The sequence below is a fragment of the Schistocerca nitens genome, chromosome 1 (genome assembly GCF_023898315.1).
Source record: "Schistocerca nitens isolate TAMUIC-IGC-003100 chromosome 1, iqSchNite1.1, whole genome shotgun sequence".
Taxonomy (NCBI): Eukaryota; Metazoa; Arthropoda; class Insecta; order Orthoptera; family Acrididae; genus Schistocerca; species Schistocerca nitens.
Genome location: NC_064614.1, coordinates 734,139,518 through 734,159,359, shown reverse-complemented (window position 1 = coordinate 734,159,359; position 19,842 = coordinate 734,139,518). Strand labels below are relative to the sequence as shown.

Sequence of the window (19,842 nt, the reverse complement as noted above, 5' to 3'; positions counted from 1 at the left end):
GACATGCTTCTACAAGAATGGTAACTCAATTGACACAACAGACATCTAACCTGTACTCCACTTTTCTGCAAGTGCTTTGCAACATTGCCGTCATAAAATTTGCAATAGCTACACAAATGCAGAGGCACACATCTGGTAGATTACAAACTAATCAATGATAAACTAGAAAAAAATCAAGTAGCTTAATGTCTAGGCTTCTAGGGGGAGGGGGAGGGGCAATCGATAGACTACCTGTCCCACTCGAGCAATCTGGGAACTCATGATCCAAGAAATCCCTCAATGCTTGCGAAATGGAATGGTGCACTATAGAGATTAGCAAAGTAGCTCTTTTTAACAGGACTATTCCTTGTGAGGTAGTTCTTACTGGACTAGCTTGATGAACTAGTTCAAATGAACTATCCAACAAGTTCACGCAGTTCAGAACTGCAGCCCGAGCTGAACTAAGTGAACTAACGATACGGTTTTGGACTTCTGATCAGACACAGTTTGTACATTTCACCATTAGGCGTTCAGAACTATGGACACTTAGATCCTGGGAATGGAGTATACTCACATATCAAGGGACAGGAAATTTATTTGTGCACATTCCAACTTCCAATAGGTAGGGGCAGCGAGGAGACTGCTCTGAACATTTCCTTTCATGGACTAGTTCATTTCAACTAATTTGTTCATGAATTACACATCCCTAGGGCACCATTTTGTTGAAAGATCACATCACGAGGAAGTTGTGCCACAGCAACAGCTCCAACATGGCTATTTACATTGTTGTGTTAACTGTAGGCTCCATGATGAACAATGAACCCATAAAACTCTCTTTCAACACTCTACATGGCACACTCACATTCAGAGCACCCCATGCTGGATGTGTGGAATGTAACCTCATCCAGGAAACAGATGAAATTGCAAACAGCCTCATTTCCATCCATTTTTGTCAGAATTGTCTCCACGAATGCCTTCCATCACACCTTATCCTCAGGATTTACTCTGTTACAGTTTGTATACAGACTAAATCATGTACTGTCTAACGAGGTAACTATAACTACCTGCTTGCTTGTTGGATTGACTTAACATAGGCTCTGCTGGAAGGACATATGACTTAATTCAATGGTAGTCTCTGGAACTGTGTGCTTGGTGTGGCGGTCAGACATCAAAAACTAAATCCCACTTTCCTGAAGCCACTTGTCCCATTTCTTGATTGTTACGTTAGTGAGAACATCGTCAGTTGTCGCAGTCCATACTCTCGCTGAAAATTACATTGTACCAGTGTAACAGACTTAAGCTCCACAAGAGAAAGCACACAGAATACCTTCTGTTGTAGAGTCCATGTGGTTGCCAATGTGAGTTTACACAAACAAAGCAGCTATGCACATGTGCAAGTGGTATCAACTGCCACAAGCAAGCACAAAAAACATTTTGTTGAAGCAAACCACCTTGATTACTTCTCTAGTCATTACCTTTTATATTATTATATATTTAACATGGACATCCTGTGTATCACAGAAAACACATAATTAAAAATAGGGATCTTCAACAATGCTTCTGTGCCTGATACAGTTTTAAAATATTGTTAGAAGATAAATGCTAGAAAATTGCTAATGGAAATGTAGTTTTCCAGTTTCTGATGTTTTACAATAATAATGCTGAGTGTCAATGAAATTTGGTTTCTTGTTTCTTTTTATTTGAAGCATGCCTGGAGTGCATTCAACAATTAAAGACTGGAAACAATCAAAAATGTGATTATAAACATTATCCTCACATAGTTTACATAGGCTTCTAATTTTTTCAGTCCTTCAGGATATAATCAAGTTTATAATTTCAGAATTATCGATGATTCCTTGTACATGAGATTTTCTTAACAATTACAACCTCAAAAAAAGTAATTATTTTTTATCTGTATGTATGTACCTGTCTGCAATCCTGGTACACATTAAATTCTTGCACCACAACACCATAGCACACTGCTACACGAGACAAAACAAAATGGCCTTCTAATTAGTCAGAAAGCAACCACCTCTGCCACACGAATACACTGCCTAGAGGTATGCATTGCTTAGAACAGTACAAACCCGCCAGCACCAAAGGTGGACAAGGGAACATGACTGGACGACTTTCATCTATGATATGGCATTGGGCTCTCTTCGTGGAAAAATGCACGACTTGTCAGAAGCTAGATCACCATCGTCGCAGAGGTTGGTGGTGGCCAGTTACCAATGTATGTCTCAGGCATACAGTCCCATGTGTTCAGTGGGTAAGTGGATAAGTCATGTTTTGGGAACTTCTCACTACTCTCGAGAGTAATTGGAGGGATGTGCAGTACCTGAACAGGATCCTGTAACCAACATTGCCCTAAAGTCAACGTTTCAATGATGGCTTTAACTTTCAAGACAATAATGCGTGAAAAACTGCACCCATCTAATAAGTCATCCTCCAGACGGCAGGCATCAAATGAACTGAATTGCCTGCAGTATTCCCGGGTATGAATCCAGCTGAATATGAGGAGACTGGTTGAATCTCGCAGTGCATAGTTGCACGGATCCTTCTCACAGTGGATGATCTCAAGGAAGGTTGCCATCAAAGAGAGGACCAGCACATCCAGCAGGATCCAAGCATGTTGCAGTGCACAGGATGGACCAAGATGGTACTGGATGTTACCCAGCAGCAGATTTTGACTCTTCATGGCTGTACACTTTCAAACTAACAGAAAATGATTAGTTATTGCTTTTTTTTATTTTATAGTAAAGTTCTTTTCTAAGGCTTCTTCTTTGATTCCCTGCTGCCCTAGCATCTAAATCCATGCACATTTGTAGATATGCAACCAGTCTGAAATGTTTTTGGGACTGTTTAGTTTCTGTTACTGCAGAACAACAGTGATGTTCCCAGTCAAAAACTATGGGCAAACCTTTATGAGAGATAAAGCTCTACTGTAAGCTCATCCTGAGAAATATTTATACATCATCGTAACACTTAAGAATGTACTTAAGTAATATACCTGCAGTTTTAATTACAACACCTACCAATTATACACGTAAAAAAATTCCGTTTATGTATAACAAAACAGTGTTTTTAACACTTCATGCAAGAAGTATAGATGCTTAATAACTTCTTCATCCACACTTTTGAGCTGAAACTTCATATAATGATGTGACCTTGGTGTCTGTATAGTAGATTATTTTACTTACTCTAGATAATAAGACTTTATCATCAGGATCTCTTGCTTCAACATGCATCCCAATTCCTGGACTCGATGGCATAAATCCTCCACTTTTGGGATCATATAATTCAACCTTGTAGTTAACTGAAACAAAATATCACAATCAAACAAATTATAACCACAGCTGACACCATAAAGCAAAAAATCAATAGCATTTCAGAAATCACTTTGGTAGAATACTGAATGATAACTCCCACTATTGTACACATTGAGATTATGCAAAAGGTAGGTCAGGAGAGCATGAGCCGCTGCAGTTGCAACAAAAAAAAAAAAGGAATGGCCTCATCTAAAAATACAATTTTGCCTTTCTCTATTTTTTTGTGGCTTCAGCTAAGAACAATTACAATAATTGGTAGAAACATTGAAATATTTACAAGAATGGAGCACTAGATTATGGTTTAACATCACAATGACAGCAAGGTCACCACAGACTGAGCACAAATTCTGACTGTACAAGAATGGCGAAGGGCATCAGCCTTTATCAAAGGGAACATCTCAATTCTACCTAAAGTGATTCAGGATATTACAAAAAAAACCTTAACTCTGGACAGCTGAACAGAAGTTTTAACCTCACTCCTCCCAAATACAACTGCAATTCACTACTTTCATTAATATTCAGGAGTGAATTCAAGTCAAAACGCACGAAATGGACAAATATAGGGGAACATATATAACACACATGACAGTGGTTTAATCAGAAGAAAGAATAACATCCTATATTGTAAGTTATTTATGAAAATGTGCATGTGCACACACACTAACACATGCGAAATACTGTCCTAACTGAGCCATTCAGGACCACCTGTTGTTGGGGGTCTAGTGAACAACATTAGCCACGAATACATTACTTGAAAATGATATCATATGTTACATAGTGCCTGGAATGTTTTAGTTTGTATCTTTCAGTTTTAGATCTTAGTTGTGAATTTTGTTCACAATGTCTTGCTTAGATTTTGTGGGTGGTGGCTCACATAATTTTATTTACTATATCTACATAGGCCTAGTGGAGATGGTAAGCCTTGAGACCAATGTTTTGGTTTGTATTGCATGCTAACTGCACAGGTTTTTATGAAGGTGCAGTGACAGACTAATCTGTAGGGTACCCTGATGCCCCTTTAGATTCAAAGGTGATAGTTTGGTTACAAGCATTATAACATTCTTTTTTATATGCATTGAGCATGCCATAGTTACATTTATGACCATAATGGAAACCCCTACTTTTTCGTTGTACCTGACTTTTTGAAGTTTTAAATGTGTTAATCACAAAAAAAGAATCCTGTGTAGGTTCTGTTAGACTGTCAATTTATATTTTGCTAATGTTTTCATACTGTTAGTGACACCATTTGTTCTTCATTTCTTAATGCTTATATCCCAATCGTGTCAATAGCGCCATTGGACTATCAACAAGGTATTGCACTGTTTTAACAGATCACCCATTGCTATTATGGCCTTCAGTCCAAAGACTAGCTTCATGCAGCTCTGTACACTACATATTCCTGCTGTGAAAGCCTCCTCATCACTGCATAACTACTGCACCCTAAATCCATTTGAACCCACTTACTGTAGTCAACCCTTGATATCCCCGTCAACTTTTTATCCCCAAACTTCTCTTTACTACCAAATTAATTATTCTTTGATGCCTCAAACTGTTTATAAACCAATCCCCTCTTTTAGTGAAGTTGTCATACAAATTTCTTCTCCCCGATTCAATTCAGTATCTCCTAATTGGTCACCCTATCTACCCACCTAACCTGTAGCACCACATCTGCAGCTTTTCCTATCTCGTCTGTACTGTCGATGTTTCACTCCCCCCCCATGTAAGGATACACTCCAGAAAAATACTTTCAGAAACGACCAAATACTTTAAATTTATATATAGAGAAACAACACTACACATATAGTGACAATGAATCACACTGATACATTACTGGTCTAAGGTGCCAGCTGCAACTGACTGTGGTAACCAATGGTTGAAGTAGCTGAACAACATAATTTTGAACACAACAGAATGTGTGACCATATTCATTCCATAGTTGATTGTTACTACGGTAACTGTCCTTTAAACATACCACATTTCTCTTTATCAGAAAAACTTTTCTTCCATTATTACTTAAATATTATGAACCAAATTATAAACTTGTGATCAATAAGAGAGCCAAGCAATTATTTTATTTCTGTTTTATTTAAGTATTTGAGAAATCATACACTTTGCACACACACAGAGACATCATCCAGTTGTATGATGTTGGTTAGCAAATTTTATATTTGTTTCTTCAGTCTTGTAATGTTGCCTTTTTCAATTTAGGTTTAGATCCTTATCTTAAAATACGTAAAGGTCACATCCTTCAAGCAGATTACCTAAAATACACAAACAGATGAAGGAAGAAAAAATATACAATTTCACAATGCCTGCTAAAATCTACAACTGTAAGGCTAATGACCTCTCTCTGTGCATACCTCTTGTAGAGTTCTCACACTGTAACTGCTGTTCTACAATGTGAGATCCTGTCTGCAGTGATGTGCTCCTTTCAATCTCTGAATTACATTTCAATCAGAATAACATGATTGAGAGCTATTTGTTTAAAGGAAAACTATCATAACAACAACCACTCAGGGAATCAGCTTGGTCACACCAGTCATATTCAAAGGTGTCATTTCACTCTCCTATGTCAAGAGCTAGTTATCAAAGTCAGTTACATACAGCACTTTATGCTAGTGCTATAACAAAGTGATTCACTGATACTGTCTGTCTGGTTTCTCTACACTGTTTGTTCATTTTATGTGACAGAATATATTAAACTAACTGCAAAGTACACAGGAAATTGACAAGGCTGTTAGCATCCCCCTAAGTAAACCCAATACTGCTCATTCACAGGGAGCATGTGAACATATGAAAAACTGGAGTGAACAGCTGTTGCTGCTGCAGCCATGTCTTGTGCATTGGGCAAGGCAAATGTCTTATATTGTCCCCTTCCAACTGTGATCACTGTTATTTTGATGAAAGCTCATCTACTTAGTTTATTGAATGCCTGTAGTTTCAAGTGGGACTTAAGTCATAATGTATCCTCTTATTTTCAGATGGAATGTTCTTGTAAAGCAGAGATTATGTTCCTAAAAATTAATTCTACAGTTCAAAGACCACCACAACACACACTAACACACAAATTTCAATAACTAGGTTTACTATAAATTTCAATTTTCGGCATTTATTCACCTGGAGGAAACTTTAGGTGGTAACATCAGGTTGTGTGTGTGTGTGTGTGTGTGTGTGTGTGTGTGTGTGTGTGTGTGTGTGTGTGTTGCTACATTCTACTGTTGTTCCAGAACTGGTGGGTGAGTAAATGGGTACAAAATGTAGATTAACGGAAACCTCTGATACTGCTTTGCTAACCCACAACCACACTGGCAACTTGCACTGTAGCCAAGGCATCAGGCATTGCTACAGACCAGTAGGCCTATGTCATTGTAAGTTACATTCCAAAAAAAAGACACAAAAGAAATATTGTCAATGTTCTGTTGTCCTGTTTGTGGACAAATGACACCACTAAAAATAAGTAAAAAAGACTGCATATTTGGCACTTAGGCTACGCACATTCCTGCCAGTAAGCCACGATTGCCTAAGGCCACTACACTACTACATTAAAAAAAAAAAAAAAATACAACTAGAGATACAAGAGAATCAGCAAAATGAAACATACAGTACACAGTAAATGAAATAGACCAAGCAGGGGAAGAAAAAAAAAAAAAAAAAAAAAAAAGGAAGAAGAAGATAGTTACATCGATAGTTTTTTCCTCTCTGCGCTGCTTCCACATAAAAACAATTTCTCAGCTTCCAAAACAACATTAACATCGGGTTAAACTGCAGGCTACTCAGTCAACCAACATTTGTTGGTGTCTGGCAGGCAGGGAAGAGGATGGAAGGGAAAAGGACTCTATAAAACCTAAGTCAATTGGTACACAAATCAGTAACAAGGAACTACAAGTAATGAGATTCATTTTCTTGTGTTCCTGAAAATGAGAAACATCCTTATTTGTTTCATATGGCATACTTTAAAGGCATATACACAATGAAGGATTGAAACATTCTCGACTTAAAGAAGAACCACTAATCAATATATCTCAAAAGCATTTTTCCCTGGGCATAGTGCAGACCTCTTCCACAGCATTTTTCTCTAGACATAACATAGGCTTCTTTGACAAATTTTTCCTTACTTCCTAAAGTTACCGATATTTGACTAAAGTCTGTCCTAAATGTAAATTAAATTTAACAAAACGTACATTATCTTTGTTGGCAGTGTTCACCAACTTGTACACTTAAAAGTTCAGCATTCTAAAGTTAAACTAATGAATATTCAAATAACATCAATTGCCGCTTTCCATTGATTTTGAGTACTCCTCACAAAAGATAAATATTAACGTTATTTAAGAAGTACGATTGATAATAAAGAATTGTCTCCGATTCTTAAACACCACTTGTGACGTTTACACAAGATACAGGAGAGAGAACGACAATCTTAAGAAACAATATTGTATTATACACATTACTAACCTATAACTGTGGTTTCGTCCGGTATTTCTTCAATAAAACACTTGCGCTCAGTTTCACCAATGTGAAAATAAAGACCAAATGTCATCTCACAAAGCATCAAAAATAAGCCTAAAACAATCCAAACCACCTTCATGTTTTGAAATGATAAGCACAACCACACAAACTTTCACAGCCACAACACTGGTTTGACTGCACAAACAGATTCGACCGAAGACAGACCAATAGCTTTACACGTCACTGCAAACACGTGTAGACAGCTGACAGCTCCGTCGTTATCGTGGTCGAAGTGAAACGTCACAACGAACGTCTTTGAATTGCGGAGACATCGTTCAAGGGACACTCACACGTTCAAAAATATTGTCAAACAGTCAATATATTAACCGTCTGAGGGCGCGCTTAGACTATTGTCAGTACTAGAAATATTGACGAGAAGTATTGATGAACGTCAAAAAATTATCAGTACTGTCAATACATACTGTACGTTAAAATTCATGGTGAACCTTCATTCGTCCTTTATTTTGCACAATTCGCTTCGCTACTATTTTCGGCCAAATGGTCATTATAAAGTATAAGCTGGCACGAACGGCTGGACAGTAAAGTCATAATACGAGTAAATTGCTCTTTTGAGCCCACTATAGCAGAAATTTTTTATAGTACCGTAATACATCTACGTCTACATTGGTACTCTACAAGTCACATTTAAGTTCCTCGCAGACGGTTCATCGAACCACCTTTATAATTCTCCCTTATTCCAATTTCGTATAGCACGCAGAAAGAAAATACACCTATATCTTTCCGTCCGAGACTATTTCATCGTGGTGATCGTTTCTCCCTATGTAGGTCGATGTCAACAAAATATTTTCACTTTCGGAGGAGAACGTTGGTGAATGGAATTTTGTGAGAAGATTCCGTCGGAACGAAAAACGCCTTTCTTTTCATGATGTCCAGCCCAAATCCTGTATCATTTCTGTGACACTCTCTCGCATGTTTCGTGATAATACAAAACGTGCTGCCCTTCTTTCAATTTTTTGGATGTACTCCATCAGTCCTATCTGGTAAGGATCCCACTCTGCGCAGCAGTATTCTAAAAGAGTACGGACAAGTGTAATGTAGGCAGTCTCCTTAGTAGATCTGTTACATTTTTTAAGTGTCCTCCCAACAAAACGTAGTCTTTGGTTAGCCTTCCCCACAACATTATCTATGTGTTTCTTCCAATTTAAGTTGTTTGTAATTGTAATACCTAGGTATTAATTGAATTTACAGCTGTTTAGATTAGACTGATTTATCGTGTAACCGAAGTTTAACGAATTCCTTTTGGCACTCATGCGAATGACCTCACACTTTTCGTTATTTACGGTCAACTGTCAATTTTCGCACCATTCAGGTATCCTTTCAAAATCGTTTTGCAGTTTGCTTTGATCATCTGATCACTTTATTAGTCGATAAACGAAAGCATCATCACAACCTAAGACGGTTATTCAGATTGTCTCCCAAATCGTTTATATAGATAAGAAACAGCAAAGGGCCTATACCACTACCTTGAGGAACGCCAGAAATAACTTCTGTTTTACTCGATGACTTTCGGAGAATTAGTATGAACTGTGACCTCTCTGACAGGAAATCACAAATCCAATCACATAACTGTACACAGTGGTACCTCTAATACCCAGTAGCACGTCCTCTTTCATCGATGCATGCCTGTTTTCATTGTGGCATACTATCCACAAGTTCATCAAGGCACTGTTGGTCCAGATTGTCCCACTCCTCAATGGCGATTCGGAGTATACCCCTCAGAGTGGTTGGTGGGTCACATCGTCCGTAAACAGGCCTTTTCAATCTATCTCAGGTATGTTTGATAGGGTTCATGTCTGGAGAACATGATGGCCACTCTATTCGAGTGATATCGTTATCCTGAAGGAAGTCATTCACAAGATATGCACGATTGGGCGCGAATTGTCGTCCATGAAGACGACTGCCTCGTCAATATGCTGCCAATATGGTTGCACTATCAGTCGGAGGATGGTATTCACATATTGTACAGCCGTTACGGAGCATTCGATGATGACCAACCAATACGTCGGCCCCACATAATACCATAATAAAAGAGCAGGGAACCTCCACCTTGCTGCACTCGCTGGACAGTGTGATTAAGGCATTCAGCCTAACTGGGTTGCCTCCAAACAGGTCCCCGACGAATGTCTGGTTGAAGGCATATGCGACACTCATTGGTGAAGAGAACATGATGCCAATCCTGAGTGGTTCATTCGGCATGTTGTTGGGCCCTTCTGTACCGCACTGCATGGTGTTGTGGTTGCAAAGATGGACCTCGCCATTGACGTTGGGAGTGGAGTTGAGCATCATGCAGCCTATTGCACACAGTTTGAGTCGTAACACGACGTTCTGTGGCTGCACGAAAAGCGTTATTCATCATGGTGGCGTTGCTGTCAGGGTTCGTCTGAGCCATAATCCGTAGGTAACAGTCATCCACTGCAGTAGTAGCCCTTGGACAGCCTGAGCAAGGCATGTCATCAACAGTTCCTGGCTCTCTGTATCTCCTCCATGTCCGAACATCACTTTGGTTCGCTCCGAAATGCCTGGACACTTCCCTTGTTGAGAGCCCTTCCTGGCACAAAGTAGCAATGCATGCACGATCGAACCACGGTATTGACCCTATAGGCATGATTGAACTACAGACAACATGAGCCGTGTACCTCCTTCCTGGTGGAATGACTGGAGCAGATTAGCTGTAGGACCCCCTCTGTCTAATAGGCGCTGCTCATACATGTTTGTTTACTGCTTTGGGCGGGTTTAGTGACATCTCTGATTCATTCAAAGGGGCTGCTTCTGCGATACAATATACAGTGCCAATATCTGTCTTCAGGAGTTCTGGGAATAGTGGTGATCAAAACATTTTTTTGATATGTGTAGTATTTAGAATAGGACTTTAAAAAAGTGTTGTATTTTTCATTCATGCCAAGACTACTATATACACCATTCAGTTCAGGTCTTTGAGGAGTATCTTTAACCAGCTTCTGGCTTATTCACTATGGTCTTGAATTCAGATTTAGTGGATTTTATATCTTGTTCAGCATTAACAGTTAAGGAAATGGACCATTTCATAGTGTGAGAGACTGCTGAAGTACAAGGAAATTGCATGCTTGGGCTAAATTTTTTAAAAGTAAGCTCACTTGCTCATTTCTTACCTGAAAATTAAAAAATATAAATTTTATTGAAAAATCTGTATAAAATTAAGAGAAAAGAAATGAGGAGGATGGTTTTTCCTTCAGTTACCTTTTTCATAAAAAAAACACATTTAAAAAAATAAGAGAAATGGGCTCCATTTATTGAATTTTTTAAATGTTCTACATATTCAATAATTTTTTTTATTTTTAGCACACATAAGATAATTATGAACAGTTTTTTATACATGTAAATTCAATTTCATGGTAAACAGATACATGTATAATGATAGCCATATTTTTTATACTTACCTTTATGAAATTCTTGAAAATTTTTACTAAGAAAAAAATAAATTTCAAACTAGGAATATACTCTGCTATGACAAGTAAAAAAACACAAAATTAAATTTTGGTTGAATATTTACTACTAAAACATAGTTTTTTCAGCAAACCGCCCATCTCGTTTGGAGCAACCGTGGATCACTGGATCACACAAAGCAGCATTTTTTAAAATTCTCTATTTGAACAGGATTTAAATCATAAAATATCACTGAGAAACATTTAATGATTCTCACCTAGCATGCTGAGCTACTGACCCTTGGCTTTAATTTTATATCTCTTTCAGTGGAAGCCCTGCATTATCTCGCGATAGCTAAACAGTCTGCGCCACATGGGAGTAGCCGAGCGGTCTAAGGCGCTGCAGTCATGGACTGCGCGGCTGGTCCCTGCGGAGGTTCGAGTCCTCCCTCGGGCATGGGTATGTGTGTTTGTCCTTAGGATAATTTTGGTTAAGTAGTGTGTAAGCTTAGGGACTGATGACCTTAGCAGCTAAGTCCCATAAGATATCACACACATTTGAATTTAATTAGTCTGCATGATACCACCTGCAATGTTATCTTTATCTGATTTCCTCTCCTGGTTACATTGAAGACACAGTTATCATATTGTACCCATTCTCAGTAACTCATTTAGCAACAGTATTCCAAATAGATCGATTTTCATTCATTTCCCAGCCAAATATTAAACAATTTTAAAAATTGAAAGTGCTAACATAAAAGGAACTATCCATAAAAATTACAATGTATAAAATTGAATATATAAAGTTTTTCAGTTAAAAAATTATCAGTATCTTATGCTAAGTGTCATATGTTAAATTTTTTGTACCATACATAACTACATCCCCCCCATGAACCATGGACCTTGCCGTTGGTGGGGAGGCTTGCGTGCCTCAGCGATACAGATGGCCGTACCGTAGGTGCAACCACAACGGAGGGGTATCTGTTGAGAGGCCAGACAAACATGTGGTTCCTGAAGAGGGGCAGCAGCCTTTCAGAAGTTGCAGGGGCAACAGTCTGGATGATTGACTGATCTGGCCTTGTAACATTAACCAAACCGGCCTTGCTGTGCTGGTACTGCAAACGGCTGAAAGCCAGGGGAAACTACAGTCGTAATTCTTCCCGAGGGCATGCAGCTTTACTGTATGATTAAATGATGATGGCGTCCTCTTGGGTAAAATATTCCGGAGGTAAAATAGTCCCCCATTCGGATCTCCGGGCGGGAACTACTCAAGAGGAAGTCGTTATCAGGAGAAAGAAAACTGGCGTTCTACGGATCGGAGCGTGGAATGTCAGATCCCATAATCGGGCAGGTAGGTTAGAAAATTTAAAAAGGGAAATAAATAGGTTAAAGATAGATATAGTGGGAATTAGTGAAGTTCTGTGGCAGGAGGAACAAGACTTTTGGTCAGGCAAATACAGGTTCATAAATACAAAATCAAATAGGGGTAATGCAGGAGTAGGTTTAATAATGAACAAAAAATAGGAGTGCGGGATAGCTACTACAAACAGCATAGTGAACGCATTATTGTGGCCAAGATAGACACAAAGCCCATGCCTACTACAGTAGTACAAGTTTATATGCCAACTAGCTCTGCAGATGATGAAGATATAGATGAAATGTATGACGAGATAAAAGAAATTATTCAGGTAGTGAAGGGAGACCAAAATTTAATAGTCATGGGTGACTGTAATTCGAGTGTAGGAAAAGGGAGAGAAGGAAACATAGTAGGTGAATATGGATTGGGGGGAAGAAATGAAAGAGTAAGCCGCCTTGTAGAATTTTGCACAGAGCATGACTTAATCATAGCTAACACTTGGTTCAAGAATCATAAAAGAAGGTTGTATACCTGGAAGAATCCTGGAGATACTAAAAGGTATCAGATAGATTATATAATGGTAAGACAGAGATTTAGGAACCAGGTTTTAAATTGTAAGACATTTCCAGGGGCAGATGTGGATTCTGACCACAATCTATTGGTTATTAACTGCAAATTGAAACTGAAGAAACTGCAAAAAGGTGGGAATTTAATGAGATGGGACCTGGATAAACTGACTAAACCAGAGGCTTAGAGTGTTTCAGGGAGAGCATAAGGGAACAATTGACAGGAATGGGGGAAAGAAATACAGTAGAAGAAGAATGGGTAGCTCTGAGGGATGAAGTAGTGAAGGCAGCAGACGATCAAGTAGATAAAAAGACGAGGGCTAATAGAAATCCTTGGGTAACAGAAGAAATATTGAATTTAATTGATGAAAGGAGAAAATATAAAAATGCAGTAAATGAAGCAGGCAAAAAGGAATATAAACGTCTCAAAAATGAGATCGACAGGAAGTGCAAAATGGTTAAGCAGGGATGGCTAGAGGACAAATGTAGGGATGTAGAGGCTTATCTCACTAGGGGTAAGATAGATACTGCCTACAGGAAAATTAAAGAGACCTTCGGAGAAAAGAGAACCACTTGTATGAATATCAAGAACTCAGATGGCAACCCAGTTCTAAGCAAAGAAGGGAAGGCAGAAAGGTGGAAAGAGTATATAGAGGGTTTATACAAGGGCGATGTGCTTGAGGACAATATTATGGAAATGGAAGAGGATGTAGATGAAGACGAAATGGGAGATAAGATACTGCGTGAAGAGTTTGACAGAGTACTGAAAGACCTGAGTCGAAACAAGGCGCCAGGAGTAGACAACATTCCATTAAAACTACTGATGGCCTTGGGAGAGCCAGTCATGACAAAACTCTACCATCTGGTGAGTAAGATGTATGAGACAGGCGAAATACCCACAGACTTCAAGAAGAATATAATAATTCCAATCCCAAAGAAAGCAGGTGTTGACAGATGTGAAAATTACCGAACTAACAGTTTAATAAGTCACAGCTGCAAAATACTAACGCGAATTCTTTACAGACGAATGGAAAAACTGGTAGAAGCGGACCTCGGGGAAGATCAGTTTGGATTCCGTAGAAATGTTGGAACACGTGAGGCAATACTAACCTTACGACTTATCTTAGAAGAATGATTAAGAAAAGGCAAACCTACGTTTCTAGCATTTGTAGACTTAGAGAAAGCTTTTGACAATGTTAACTGGAAAACTCAAATTCTGAAGGTGGCAGGGGTAAAATACAGGGAGCGAAAGGCTATTTACAATTTGTACAGAAACCAGATGGCAGTTATAAGAGTCGAGGGGCATGAAAGGGAAGCAGTGGTTGGGAAGGGAGTGAGACAGGGTTGTAGCCTCTCCCCGATGTGATTCAATCTGTATATTGAGCAAGCAGTAAAGGAAACAAAAGAAAAATTCGGAGTAGGTATTAAAATTCATGGAGAAGAAGTAAAAACTTTGAGGTTCGCCGATGACATTGTAATTCTGTCAGAGACAGCAAAGGACTTGGAAGAGCAGTTGAACGGAATGGACAGTGTCTTGAAAGGAGGATATAAGGTGAACATCAACAAAAGCAAAACGAGGATAATGGAATGTAGTCAAATTAAATCGGGTGATGCTGAGGGAATTAGATTAGGAAATGAGACACTTAAAATAGTAAAGGAGTTTTGCTATTTAGGGAGTAAAATAACTGACGATGGTCGAAGTAGAGAGGATATAAAATGTAGACTGGCCATGGCAAGGAAAGCGTTTCTGAAGAAGAGAAATTTGTTAACGTCGAGTATGGATTTAAGTGTCAGGAAGTCGTTTCTGAAAGTATTTGTATGGAATGTAGCCATGTATGGAAGTGAAACATGGACAATAAATAGTTTGGACAAGAAGAGAATAGATGCTTTCGATATGTGGTGCTACAGAAGAATGCTGAAGATAAGGTGGGTAGATCACGTAACTAATGAGGAGGTATTGAATAGGATTGGGGAGAAGAGAAGTTTGTGGCACAACTTGACTAGAAGAAGGGATCGGTTGGTAGGACATGTTTTGAGGCATCAAGGGATCACAAATTTAGCATTGGAGGGCAGCGTGGAGGGTAAAAATCGTAGAGGGAGACCAAGAGATGAATACACTAAGCAGATTCAGAAGGATGTAGGTTGCAGTAGGTACTGGGAGATGAAGAAGCTTGAACAGGATAGAGTAGCATGGAGAGCTGCATCAAACCAGTCTCAGGACTGAAGACCACAACAACAACAACAACATGTGCTTAATAATGTGTGTAGACCACAACAACAACACATAACTACATATGTTACATTATTTGCAGGAATTTTTTCATTAAAAGTTGCAACTAGTTTCACTGCTGTCTTCTGACTTGTAACAATATTTTTCTATGAGTCATATTAATCGCACACATTGAATAATTTGTTATGAGATTATAATGACTAACATCTACAGCTCCTTTCAGTAATGTAACACTTTTAAAATCGAGAAATGCATCATATGCTTTCAGAAAATTGTGTGTTGGGTAAATATTCTGCATTATGTGAGGGAAAACTACGTTTCTTCCATTTTTAAGGTATATGATCTGTAGCTTAACGTGATCGAATAATGAAGCATCAAGTAACTGATAATTTTCACAATTTTTTCGAAAAGGAAAAAATATGAATATGGCATATAAACTCTACTGATTATGGTAATTGATGATATCTAGCTTGAAATTGTTCTTCCCACTTAATCTTGCTATGTCAACAGTTTGCAGTTGATAAAAGGGTGTAGGAACTTAGGGATTTTTCAGTGTATTTTCTAGTTGTTCATGCTCATCAGTCGGTTCGTATTTAAGAATAGGCACACGAATTTCCGTAGATTCGACTATAATTTTGCCTTCATTTGGTAATGTATCTTTTATTTCATTCCTGCATCACTGCAATGAGCCCATCTATGGATAGAATCTCCTGCACTTGACCTCCAAGTACTAATTACAGTAAGCTCACCAAACCGTATAACTCACCTATAATCTTTCAAAAATATACCAACCATTCCTAGTGGATAAAGCACCTCATTTTTTTTAATCTTTATTTTTTGCTGATTAAGTATCTGTCCTTCCATACTTATTTTGTCAGGAAGATATGATTTCAAATGCAGCAAAACAGACGATGAAATCAAATGATGATCAGTTCTAAACAGAATATTTTTCTTTTTCTTTGTGGCTATAAAGTCAAATAGCTTTCCCACATAATTATTACTCAATTTTTAACTGACTTTTGCACCATATGTTGGGTAATCTGATCCTCAAGCTTTAACTATCCTTATGCTCATATATAAGTGAGGATGATTAGGGTGAAGACATCCATGTGCTATATTTATGTTAATTTTACTATCCTTTTTAGCTACATTTAAATTATTTTTACTTTTCTCACTTACAAGCAATGAGTGAAACTGATAGCTGCCAATCTTGTTCATTATTTATGGTTCAAATGGCACTGAACACTATGGGACTTATCATCTGAGGTCATCAGTCCCCTAGAAATTAGAACTACTTAAACCTAACTAACCTAAGGACATCACACACACCCATGCCCAAGGCAGGATTCGAACCTGCGACCATAGCAGTCGTGCGGTTCCGGACTGCAGTGCCTAGAACCGCACGGCCACTGTGACCAGCCATTATTTATTAACAATAAAATTTTATTAAGATATTTCTAAACTAATTGTCTCAGTAGCACCACTGAAGTCAATTAAATTATCATTTTCATCAGTCATAGTAATTTCTAAATCCTGAATAGTATTAAAAATTGGAATTTAAACAGGAATGTGGCTCATGAGTTAGCAGTCCACCAAAATCAGCATTAGGTTTGAATGAAGCAATAATATTAGTATCAACCAAAATGGAATAATTTTAGTAATATCACAAGCAACAGCTGTTTTACTAGCTTCAATAGTTTGACTGCTAAATCCAAGCACACTTCCAATAGTATATTTTTTAACTGCATATAATTTAACATCACTCTCGATAATTATTCTATTTAAAATTTCGTCTGCTTCAATCAGTATATTAGATTGTTTTAAATGAATAAATTTTTCCAGCCTTTTCAAACTACAGAGTCCGCCAGAAAAATGTATAAAATCTTTGTCAGGTTCTATCAAGATATTGATGTTGTTTGATTTAAGTTACAAATGTGTTGTAGTTTGGTCTTTGGCTCAACAGATGTTAGTGCTTTCATCTCGGTATTGAGAAAACGAGATGGAGCACGCTTGACATTCAAGCAATGAAATGTATTGTGAAGAGGTTCTTCAAGTTTGATAATGCCGCTGAAGTGCAACATCAATGGAGGTGGGCGTTTGGAACAGAACCGCCAACCCACCTAACAATTAAATGCATCACTGACAAGTTTTAACTGCATGGAACGATTTGTGATATTCACAAAGGAAGATCAAGAAGACAGCATACAGCTACAAGTCCTGCTTGGCTGGCTCTCATGTTGGAGACGTTTGTTAATTCTCGACAGAATTTTGCAACGCAAAGTGCATCAGAAATGATAACTGACGATGAACAATTTGTGACAAAGGTAGTGTGGAGTTATGGGGCACAATTTACACCATGGAACCGTGAATCGGCATAACAGTGTGTACTGGGCACTGGAAAATCCACACTTTTATGTGGATAAAGCGGTCAATCGACCAGGGTGTGTGGTGTGGACTACCATCTAGGGGCTTAGTAAGACCCTTTTTTTATGTCACTGGAGAAGTGTATCTGGAAATGTAACACACATCAATTTTGACAGGTATACATGCACTTTATGAATCTGATGACGAGGTCTTCTACCAACAGGACGAGGTGCCACCACACTAACACCTCGCTGTACAAGCTTTCCTCAATGGCAGTTTTCCAGGGCACTGGATTGGACGAAGATGGCCTATTGAGTTGCCTATGGACTTTTACTTGTTGGGAACTGCGAAAGATAACGTCTATCGATGTAAGCCATGCATGCTGGAGGAACTTCGCCAGGAGAGTCCAACAGCAACATGTGCAGCGATATCCACTGTAAAACTGACTGATGTACTTGTGGCGACCGCTCGCTGTTCTGTTATGTGTATAGCCGCCAAGAGTGAACATTTTGAACATTTAAAGGAACCATATGCTAAACTGAAGGTTATACAACATGTGTCATCAATTATTAAATGTAAAATAAAACATAAGTAATACTTGTCATTCCTTAAAATTTGTATGAATTTTTCTGACGAACTCTGTATATGGGCCAATCGGAAATTTCATTGTATCTCCATCACATTATAATTTATTATTTTTTGTGTAATATTTGGAGTCAGAAATGCTGTAAAAACCCATCTAGTGCAAAATTAGTATAACTTTCTCGAGTAAGTACAGTCAATCTCTTTTTGAGAACAGATGATGACCAATGAACTGAAATAGGTGTCTCATTCAACATTAATAAAAAATTATTTAATTAAATGAAAATTGATTGGAAACCAAAAATAAGAATTCTAGAGAGGAAATCAAAAAATAAACATGTTAAGCTTTTACTAAATTCTATTTCATGTGCAATAATAGAACCAAGTGTACATGGAAAAACAACATTAATGATTCTACCTCCAGGATAGTTAACCTGGAATAAAATAAATCTCTCATATGTTGACTCAAAAAGCTTATATGAACCGAAATATCAAGAATTATAAAAATGAATGAAAAATTTGAAGATACAAAATAAGATTACTGCTTTTATTGAGGATAATGATGAAATTATAATGCAGAACCAGTGCCGAGACAATTCACTAGTAGTACTCGACGATTTCATTCTTGAAAATCAGAATGTAGTAAGAGAATATTTTACTACAGGTAGACATAAAGTTTATAGTGCTCAGACATATTCTAAAATAACTAAGTAATTAGTCAGAGATAATCTAAATTCTTTACATATTTTGAGAGAAGACAACACAAATTTAAGTCATATTTCTTATGAGTTTCATGGAGGTGGTTTAAAGTTTGATAATTTTGAATCAATGTGTAGTAACTGTTGGAATGATAAATTTGGATTTTTCATGATGGACATAACTAGGAAATATAACGAAGTGAAATAAAGATGTCATAAAAAATATTTCTTATAATAATTTTATTATTGTTTTTTGAGTGCTTTGAAAGATGATATTGCATACCTATTAGACCATGATAGGTGTAAAATAAGAGTACAATAACTTCTTAATTTTTATAGTCATAACAGAAAGATAAACATCGGAAAACAATTTATTTATGTTTTTAACATTTGTAAATGTTTGGAAAATATGACCCAGAAGTTGTTTAGAAAAGCTAAATGATGTAGGAAAAAATGGAAGAATTAAATGAAGAATTTAAAAAATGGAAGAAACAACTGAAAACAGAATATGAAGAATATAAAAACGAAGATGAACGTGTTATTGATGCAATCGAAAAACTTAAAGAAGAATTGACGGATTAGGTGATAATGTTCTGAAAGGAATTGAAGAAAATACAGAGATTGAAAAACAAATGGTTCCTTGTAGTGGTGATTTTCCAAGATACCAATGTCCACAATTTGAATGGTCTGATAATCATCCTGCTTAGTATGACAATACAGTAAGTGAATCAGAAATATAAGATGCACTGAAGAAGTATGAAGAAGAGCTTAAAATCAGAAAAATTAACTCATGGTGCTATTAAATATAT

The 19,842-nt window shown here is 37.6% G+C and overlaps 1 protein-coding gene across 1 annotated transcript in view; it reads right to left on the bottom strand.

Moving 5' to 3' along the window:
• Positions 1 to 7,979, bottom strand: part of LOC126260133 (transmembrane emp24 domain-containing protein eca-like) — a 29,100-nt gene extending 21,121 nt beyond the window's left edge. The window contains exons 1-2 of the mRNA XM_049957384.1: positions 7,761 to 7,979; positions 3,180 to 3,295 (exon numbers count right to left, since the gene is read on the bottom strand). Of these exons, the coding sequence (XP_049813341.1) occupies positions 3,180 to 3,295; positions 7,761 to 7,893 (249 nt within the window). The 5' untranslated portion in view covers positions 7,894 to 7,979. The remainder of the gene's footprint in view (positions 1 to 3,179; positions 3,296 to 7,760) is intronic.
• Positions 7,980 to 19,842: the final 11,863 nt, after the last annotated feature.